At 38.1% G+C, this 10,253-nt stretch overlaps 1 protein-coding gene across 4 annotated transcripts in view; it reads left to right on the forward strand.

The window, feature by feature from the left end:
* The first annotated feature begins 823 nt into the window (after nt 1–823).
* Nucleotides 824–10,253, forward strand: part of LOC102698485 (carbohydrate sulfotransferase 1) — a 39,523-nt gene continuing 30,093 nt past the window's right edge. For 3 of the 4 annotated variants that reach the window (XR_001478935.2, XR_001478937.2, XM_015352006.2), the window contains exons 1-2: nt 825–987; nt 4,977–5,142. Coding sequence is in view for 2 of the 4 variants with exons in the window: in XM_015352006.2 (XP_015207492.1) it covers nt 5,004–5,142 (139 nt within the window). In the remaining 2 variants the exon portion in view is untranslated. Of the gene's footprint in view, nt 988–4,976; nt 5,143–10,253 lie in introns of all 4 variants that reach the window. The other variant, XM_015352007.2, reaches the window with a different exon arrangement.

Here is a 10,253-nt window from a genome sequence, read left to right on the forward strand (position 1 = left end):
GTTAGGCTTCTGTGACACAATTTTTACTAAAGTTAATATTCCTGTTTTCCTTTAAGGACTGTAGTCGATTCGGCTGTCCTTTACACCAAAAAAAAAAAAGATGGACTGCATCGTTATAGAGATCCCTCACACTGCAGATAACATTGTCATACAGATGCGAGCCTGTGATTGATTAATGCGATGATCATAATGAGTGATATGAATGAAAAACAAATTGAAAAAACAACGAAACTTTTTAAGCTTTTTAAGCTTATTGACATTGACCCTTGTGCTAAATAATGCATTTAAAATATCAATAACAGGCATCCTTATTTACTTCTGTATCGGAATTTAATTGGTTTACGACATTGTTTTACAAATGTTTATAGCATTTTTCACAAGCCTTGGCGGCGAATTCAATTTTTCTTCTGAATGTGCAAGATTCGCCACGAATGGGTAAGGGGGACGCTGAAGCTACATAAGGACTAAGGACTAAGGTGCGTTACTGTAATTCGGTAACAAGCGAAGTGTTACCTGTTAAACACAGTGCACTCAAAGTTCAGTGACTTCAGCTCTGGGACAGATCTGCTGTATAGTGAGACACCTCACACTTTTCTCCTCGTTGCGCAATTTGTGATTTTGGCTCAAAATGTGTTTCCGGGAAAAAATAAAAATGAACGCTTCAATTGACTTGGCCTCTGTTTGTGATATCACACCACCAAATATTAAAGCAATTGCATCAAACACAAAAGCGCTGCACGAATCGCGGACACGCCCGCCCGCTCGCTCGGTGTCCTGTAGCTCCTGCCCTGTCTGGATCTTCTGAGGTCTGCGCCTCCCTTTCTTTCCAATTGGACTGTCGATTCTTCCCCGCTATTGGACATTCCTGCCAGTGCTCTGTACGGAGGAGTATTTAAACAACTTAGCTAGCCGAGGAAGCAAGATGTGATTTTCCCGAGATTGTTGAAGTAGACGCTAGATTTTGGATGAAATAAACAAAAGAGAAAGGTGAGAGACGCATTTTTTTTTATCCATTACGATTAGTATATGATGCAGAATATTGTTAAAAATGCCAACATTCTCCTTCCCGTTACCTTTCCTTCAGCTTGGTTATGTACTGTACCACTAATCGCAATACTTTAGAATGTGTGTATGTTTTTTTTTATCCTACAGCACAGCAAACTTAGCAAATAGTATTCATATAGAATACTTTACTTTCAAATTAGCTTGCATTAATTATCGGAGACTTGCTTTGCCAGATGTTATGGTTTCATTTACTCAGGGAATCCCGGAAAAAGGTGAGACTGAATTCGGACTGAATTTCAGCGGTAGCTTTCTGCATCTTTTAAAATATTTGCAATAAAAAGCCTGTCCTTTGTGAACATAAACTTTGTATTCCGCGAACAGTAACTATTGGTACTGGGGGGGGCTCTATCAAGAATAAAATTAATACAGTTGAACTATGTGTATAGACACATGATCAATTCATCATATTAAGTGCATGATTTTATAGACTAAACATTGTTAGTACAGCAACATAATCATCAAAATAAGTTACTGCAAGTAATGCTTTAACACATTCTCCCTGTTGCGTTATGGTTTTCCTTTATTTTGATTTCTAGCTAAAACACTGTTTTGAATTTTAGCTAGACGTTAAATAACAAATCGATTATGTACATTGATAAGATGTAGAATAGTATGTAATTGAGCTGCATATTTAGAATGCACTATTACAAAACCAATTGATTTAATACCCAAAGGCATTTTCATCTTTGCGGTTTAGGGTACAGGTGCCAAAATCTTAGTTTAGTATTTGTTGGCAAGACATTGCTTGATCATTTAAAAGACCTTTGGTAGAAAACCAGCTGGCAACTCCGAATATTTATAATTTTGGAATTTTGTAATTTAAAGATGAAAAAAACGTTCTCAGGTATGTAAAGTATAGCGCACGACTGCCTAAGTTTCTAAATAGAACTGGACAGATCCTACATTGATCTTTGAAAGCAGATTTAGCTTTTAAAGTCTAATGCCTGTTGCTATGATACAACAGAAGTTGAAATAGAAAGTGCTGTTTTATTTTAGTTTTGGTCGCACGAGCGCTATTAACACCTTTTTTTCCTCTCTCGTTCCGTAAAAAGGCATCCAAATGTTTGTTTGTTTTTTAAATAAAAAATACAACTTTTTACAATGTATAAGCAGCGTTTGGCTACGCATTGTATTGTACTGTCTGATACGTTTAATTTCGGTTCTCCCAAAAGTACAACCGATGTGACTTGAGGATCTCCGATTCTCAGGCGAGGGTTTTCCGCGGGGCTGTAGAAAAGCAATACAAGAGGCGAGCTCCCTCATATTCACGTGGCAGAGCGGCATTTTCACGCCTGGGAGGTTACCTGAATTGAGATGATAATCACAGAGCAGCTCTGATTTCGCATATACTGAAAGACTGCACCAGGGGTACCTACTACAGTATATAGTATGCTGATAGACGGAAAGCACAGACTGAAAATAAAAGGGGAGGCTTAGCTTTATGATGCCCAGAGTGGAATTCAGTGCAATGACTGTTTAAATCAAGACTTCAGTCACTCTTTGACGGACTTAATGTAATTTTTAATGCAAATATTGTGTTATAGCACTTTTCCGTTGCTCTGCTGGTTGTGTTTTATTAGTGTGTTTTTCAATTTCTCTGTTTCCGCATTGTAAATATATTTTCTCAAAATGTAAGTTCTTTGTGCTGCTGTACTGTATATACGTTGTTTATAACTATATCTTTCATTAGTCTTAAAAGGACACTGCCGCGGTAAAGGCGCACAATGCCTATAACTTCTAGGTCAATGGTTCAGTTACAGCAGAGAACAGTGTCGATTTTGCCCAAGGCTGCTGGGTAATATTGTGAAATGAGCTGTACTCTTTCTAGCTCATTTCCTTATGGATCAACCACATAAGCAAAGTTCCATTTATACACTGCATTACACAGCTAGGTCCCCACACCCTGCCTCACACATCCTCAGAGCAAATTAACCCAGAACCTGGGTTCTCAGAAGACTGCAACCCCTGGATTTATGTTTTACTCTCAGATTCCTCAGTTGTTTAGACTGAGAAAATGGTTATCTTTAGTTGTATTGACTCTACTCTATGTATGTATTCAACATCCTTCTCATTTATAGCAGCTGTCTATGAGCCTTATTCTGGTGGGAAGGTGTTCTTATCAGTAGAATATTGTTTCATATCCAAAATTGTGTATTGAGCCTAGGGATATTGCAAATGGCTCTAATAAACCTTCAAGGTTCAGGGTACTGTATTGATATACATTCTATTGAGGGTTATTATCTTATTGTTTTAATGTGTTGAAAGATGATCCAGAAACAGAAAATGTTGTACAAATTGTAGCTTCAGGTTACTTTTTGTAGTGAAAAAGTTCACAGCTCTGTGTATCCAAATACCAATGTGATACAGTATATACCCTGACTGTTTGCAAAACGTTGTTGAAATACTTACAGTATTTTTCTTTATGCTGTAATCACACCTTTTGTTTCCTATGCCATCTACTATATATTTTATTTACACCAGAAATAATTGAACTTTTTCATTGTCACTTACAGAAAATACAAATAAGAGATTCCCAAGAATTTACAGTATCTTCTCTGACTGGGAAAAAAAGGTTGTTAAATTACACTTGTCTGAATCTATAAACCACTTGAGTTTGTTTTTTAGATGAAGAAGATGTAATTTATAATTTAAACAATAAAAACACACTGAACAACAATTGAGAATGAAAAACCAAACTTGTCCACCTCTTCAACAGGATTAGAACAATAGCTGCTTCTGGGAGCTCTCTGTAGGATTTTGTAGCAGTTTTCATCCGCAGTCTTTCCAGCTGTGGTGTTGAAACATTTCCCTTTTTGTGACACTGATACATAAACAACGTTTTATACAAATATCGTTGCTGAAGGAGACTCATTATAATAGTTGTAGAAGTTTTCAGCATTGTACTGTGCAGGTAATCCTATTTTCAGTTTTCTCTGCATTTGAGCTTCATACTGTATGTTGTAGAAGCATATTAGTTTATTGCATGCATTCTGTTTAGTGTTGAGACTTGGTTCATCATGTCATTTGTCATAATTAGCTGTTTTTCAATTATCTCCCTCTGTCATTGGCATTATTATGATGACTTGCCACGCTTGTGCACTATTGATTGGTTGGACTTTGCAGGCATCTCGACTGGATACAGTTCTTTCTTTAGTGATTGAGAATAGAGAGAGACGCATCTAATTACACCTTTCTGTTAAGGGGTAAAGGATTCTAGAGGATTTTCACCCCAAGTGCCAGAAGGGAGCCAAAGTTTGGTTCCACTGTAAAATTAAAAAACGGGTGCAAATGTCCTCATTTTAGGTACTTCTCATCCTTTATAACTTAAAACTTGTCTTAATTCTGAGCAACAGGAAATTTTTAAATGTTCATTAAATCAATCACAATTAAGAAGCTGTATCGTCCATAAGCAGCTGTGACAGATGCCGACAGTGGATTAAAGTAGCTCAACTGACTGAATGTCTATATGGGGCGGAGTGGTGGCTCTGTGGCTAAGGATCTGTGCCTGTGGTTGGAAGGTTGCCTGTTCAAATCCCGTGGCCAACAGAGGAATTCTGCTTTGTTGGGCTCCTGAACAAGGCACTTAAACCCCAACTCCAGGGTTCCTGTACAATGGCTGACCCTGAGCTCTGACCCCCAGCTTCTCTCTCTCCCTGTCTGTGTATCTCATCGAGAGGAAGCTGGGGTATGTGAAAAGATGAATTCCTAATGCAAGAAACTGTACAGTATGTGGCCAATAAAGTAATCTTATCTCTTAAATTGCGTCTAATCCGAGTTCCACTTTGATGCCAATGACCTATGTATATTAAAGTCTTCCTTGAAGTGCCTTAAAAGTAATCCAGGGACTTTTTGTCGGGCCTACATGCTGCACATCTTCTTTTCTGGTTGTCTTGTAATTTTTCATTCCCAAGGATGTAGATTGTCGGGAGGCTGGTGGGATGGAGTGCTCCTGGAAGACGGTGGTGCTCCTGGTGTGTGCCTCCCTTGGGATCCAGTACACAGCCATCCGGTCCCTGAGGGCCTCGCTCCCCTCACCCTGCCCGGGCGGCGACCTCTGCCCCCACAGGGATCTCAAAGGTAAAGGCAGTGTCTGCTCGGAGCTCGCCCTTTTCCTCCTTAGGGCGGAAGATGCTCCTTATTCTCTATTTGAGCATGGGTTTTTTTTTTTTTGCACTTATTTTGTACCTTTCCTCTCATCCTTCCCCGGGTTCAGAAACCCTGATTAAAGCTCAGCACCACTATGCACACGAGAGGGGTTGAGCTTAAGTGTTTCCCCCACTTTTTTAATCAAACTAACCTTGTGCCTAATAACCACATATGGCTCGTACAGCATGATGACCTCCGAAACTCTGTGTGACATTGTATGGGCGCAAGCTTGGTACTGTACAATTTTACATCAAACTGAAGTTATTACAGGAAAATGACAGTACATATTGTGCTTGCTTTGTATATTACAGCAGTGTATTGGTTGAAATGGATATGTCTCCAGAGTGCACATAATTCGATTGGTCTACACCTGTGAGAACAGCCCTTAATGTTATAAAGAAACTAATTCTATAAAAGATCCCAGCATAACAGTGCTTAGGTTGCAATCTAGGGGAAGAAAGAGTTCTGCCTTTTAATGGCCCACAGGGTTGTAACCGTAAAATGATATAGTATTGGTCATATTAAATTAAACAAATATTGACCTCTTACGATTGTCATTTGGGATTTGATATTGTGTAACTGGAGCAGGGATGCAGGGGTACAGATGAAAAACCTTTGCACCCCAGCTTGTTAGTCACCAGCCCAGGAATCAAAAGGCTCTGTTCAAAGGCTATTCAGCCACAAGCACTGATTGTAAACATTGGGCCTCATTCAAAACCCCTCCTTTTTGTAGGGGAAAAAAGTGTTACCTTCACCCCTTTTGCAAACGAAAATAAACAAATGAAGCTGTCAGGTACTTTAGAACACATAGCTTTATTTTGAGTACTAATCAGGGGTTTCAAACTGTTTTTAGAAAAAGGTTTATTTTTCTGTACTTTTTCTCCATCTGAGTTTTTGTTCAATTATGCAAATCTTTAACTAATGGGGTTTATTGAAAGTATGTAAGTATGTGGTGCAGCAAGGTACTAGTAACAATTCCCTCCTTTGATGTTAAGTTTTTTTTAACAACATTAGTGAATGAGAGAGTAAACCATTTAAGTGTAGAGCTAGCAATTTCGAATGAAAATAGATTTATGCCTAATGTCAATGAAAAAAAATCCAACATGGGATATCAAGTGTTTGAATGTGGCTAAACTGTGTACATGCAAATGGCCAGCAGAGGGCAAACATCATTGGGTAATGTGTTACCATGCGCAGAGGGGATTTGATAAGCGCTTGTGAACTCCATATTGCTCCTATCCTAAAAAGACAATAACAAATCAACTCCAGTAAAAATGATCTTGGTGTTTAGCCTGTTTCGCAGTTAGTAGTTAATTGATCCAAGGATCTTATCGAGCTATTTCTTGAAAGAAGCCAGGGTATCGGCTTCAACAACACAGCTGGGTAGCTTGTTCCAGACTCCCAAAGCCCCTGGGGAAATGAAGTGCGCCCTGTTCTTGGTTCTAAAAGCATTGCCATATAGTTTCCACGTACAGTATGTCTTCTGGTTCCTGTTTTGTTCTGCAGAAATCTGAGTTGACTTTGTCGGTGCTTTTGAGGGTTTTAACACTTGTAACATGTTACCTTGTAGTGTGTTGTACAATTTTGACATAACCCTTGATTTCAATTCTTCACTTTTTAAACTATTTGTCTTCATGTTCTGTTTGCCTTTTAATTATTTTCCTACATTGTCTAAAAGAAACATCTGAGCCTTTTTTATAAGTAGCCTTTTCTAGCTTGGTGTTTTCCATTTTGTATTTATAGTTGTTTTTACTACCTGCATGCACTTGTCTACATTAAATGTCATCTGCCAGGAGTTGGTTCTGAATTTGTATCTAAATGTATTTGAATTTAATTTGCTCTCTACTAGAGTTTTTTGTTCATAAAGCAGTGTTTGCAATTTCTGTGTAACAATTTTCTATCCCAGGTATTACTTGAAAGAATTAAAAAAACAAAAAGATGATTCTTAGAATTTGTTAGAAATTGTATTTTAAATTATGGGATTCCACAATATTAATTTCTCCATTCAGATGCTCTGGAGTTTCAAAGTACATCTGGTATAAACAGTTAATTTACTGACTCATGTGTCCCAACATCTTTTATAAAGGAGAATATGCAGGATAAAAAGGAAACAAAATGAATGTTGTATGCAGCTGTTGGGGAAAACACGTTGCATTATTCATTGAAAGAGGAATGAATTCAGTGAAGAAATGGCAGCAGACAGATATCGGTGAATATGTAAATGCTGCAAAAGAGTGCAGCGTGTTAAGACCAGGTCTTAAAAGAATTATAGCAATGTTTGCTGATTAATTCTAGGTTCTTGAAATGCAGAATCGGGATTTGATTTGATAATCACTCTGCAGACAGCAGGGTTCTTTAACATCTGTCTGTATCTATCTGCAGTGACATGTTTGGTTTTTAAAAACCTGCTGTTAATTCAAATGCTCTAATGGACCCCATCACTCGGTATACTGTTTCCAGTTCCTAGGGCACTGTGTCTCATCCATGCATCAAATTAAACAATAAGGTTTCATAAAAGAGCTTGCCCATCAAAGGTTCTTGTCCTCATGCTCCCCAGACCTTTCTGCCTGTGGTGAAGATCTTGGTCAATTTTCTTGATCTCCACCTAAAATCCTACAACACTTTCAAAGCCAATTTACTGTACATTACAAAGACCCAACCAAACATATTCATTTCTCTTTTCTGCTTGAATGATTTTTTTTTCTGTCTGCACTGCACTGCTGCCCATGCCTGTGCCATAGACTCTTTTGTTCAGTTTGTGCTGCCCTCATGTTTCACAGGCATTTCGCATTAGTGGGGCTGTACAAATAAAAGGCGCCGCAATAAATGTAATATGTTAACTTTAGCCATTTGATAACATAAGACAGCCATTTGTATGCATTTATAATAATATTAACTCTAAAACATTTTCAGGAATCCAAACAAAGAGGGGTCTAATAACTGTCTAGTAAATTAGAGAGAGATTCACTGGTATGCATGTAGCCTTGAAAATGACAGTTAATAAAAATAAAAAAGCCTTGCAATTGTATTGTGCCTTTTATTCCAAAAGATCCCAGAGAACAGTACTTCACACATACAAGAGGATCCACTTCTGCTATCCTGAAGAGCAGTGTCCTCTTGGGTGACATACTGTGGCCATTTTGTGCCAGCAGCTGACTAAACAGGAGAGCAGGTAGAGAAGTGTGACATTGCTTCACCAGTTAAATTGAAGGGAACCTTAAGGAAGCCAGATTGTCCAAACCCAAAATTCAATTTAGCCAGGACACATGTTAACTTGTTTACTATTACAAACAATGCCATGGGGATTTACGGTATAAAGACAAAGGAGACAGACCTCAGTGGAACACCTCATTCATAAGGTGTCACCTGTCACTGTAATGGGGCATTGGTCCAGGAGGAAGAGAGCCAGCTACTATCTACCAATCCTGTCAGGTTTTGTAGCTTCATTGACCCTGGCATAGACAGTCGCAACATTATTGAAAGGCTGATCCGTATGAACAATATGGAGGAACTAGCTGGAGCACTTTTTGGCTTTGTATCTGCTATTAAAAACATTTGCCATCTCTGCATTCAGAAATAAAGCTGCTACATTACACAATCTCACATTTGTAAGGGCATTCTGTTTCTGTTGGAAAAGGTAATGTCCACACTTGAGCACATGGGCTCACTGCACCAGAGCTCATCCTGGTCTCCATTGTATCAAGCGATCTGAGAGAATGTGACTCCCCCCTGGATGAGACACTGCTGACGCCCTATTTTACAGTTGGGTGGACGTTGATAACTGGAGTAAAGTACTTTTCCTAGGATCTAACAGCTGTGTCTGTAGCAAGTACTTGAACCCACAACCTAGCAGTTACATGTCTAGAGGCTTATCCACTGATCTGTGTCATCCCCTTGTTTTTATCACAGCATAAACAATTCCAGTTGTTTCTTTTCTTACTGCCATTTGTAACAGTTTATCACAGTGTTACACAGAGAAGGTATAATATTTTAGAGACACTAGATTGATGGACAGGACTACTGCCGTGAAAGTAGACTTCAAAAACACAAAAAGCAATAAAATAACTCCCTATAGGCTTATGAAGTGAGAAGCATAGAATAGAAGTGAGAAAATGTTAATAGTGATTAACCTGAATGTTGTGATACCTGAATTCCCAGGCACAACCTAACTTGAAACATGTGCACAATTGTGAGAAGTTGAGTTCTTTATGGTTTTTGTGCTAAAGTGACTGTGGACTTTTACCTTTTAGTGTTACAACAATAATATAAATATGGTACCATTATTAAAAATAGTATAGTAAATTGTTAAAAAATCTTTCAGTTTAAAGTACTATTGGTTAATTCATGCTCATACAACCTTGTGCAGTACATCACACTTCAAAAGGGGGATGTTATAATTCCTGTTGTTCCCTTATTCCCCTTAGGGGTTCAGGGAAAAAGGTGTTTGGAATGAAAATTGGTTCGTAAATTAAAATCAGAAGGTAAAGATAAAGGGAAAAATTGTGGTGATATGATTAGTGGAGTACCACAGGAATCTGTACTAGAACCACTGCTCTTCCAAATTTATATCAATGATTCACTGGAGATTTTGGTACAGTTAATACAACTTTCAAATTCATAGATTATATCAGACTAGGAGGATAAGCATATACTGTAGCAGCAGCAAATGCAATTTAAAAAGATTTAGATCACGTTCAAGTCTGGTTAAACACCTGCTCTGTCTTGGAGCCAGTCATAAGTGTCAAAAACGGAAAGGAGGTGGCCTGTGCTCTTTTTCACATCATGCAAAGCACAGGAAGGGCCAGGGTAGATGTTCTTTAGACAAGTGTAGAATATTGCTTTTGGGCAGCAAAAAACAAATGAAACATACAAAATGGGAACAGCTGAGATAGTAGAGGTTAAGAACAGTATGTCTTCGGTTTTTATGTTGAACGTCATTTATGTCTCCCAAACAATGTGGGGAACATGTTCCGTTAAAAATATATATATAAAATTATATTTTATCATATAATAAATTATATATTATTTTATTATATAATATT

The sequence above is a fragment of the Lepisosteus oculatus genome, chromosome 7, assembly GCF_040954835.1.
Source record: "Lepisosteus oculatus isolate fLepOcu1 chromosome 7, fLepOcu1.hap2, whole genome shotgun sequence".
NCBI lineage: Eukaryota > Metazoa > Chordata > Actinopteri > Semionotiformes > Lepisosteidae > Lepisosteus > Lepisosteus oculatus.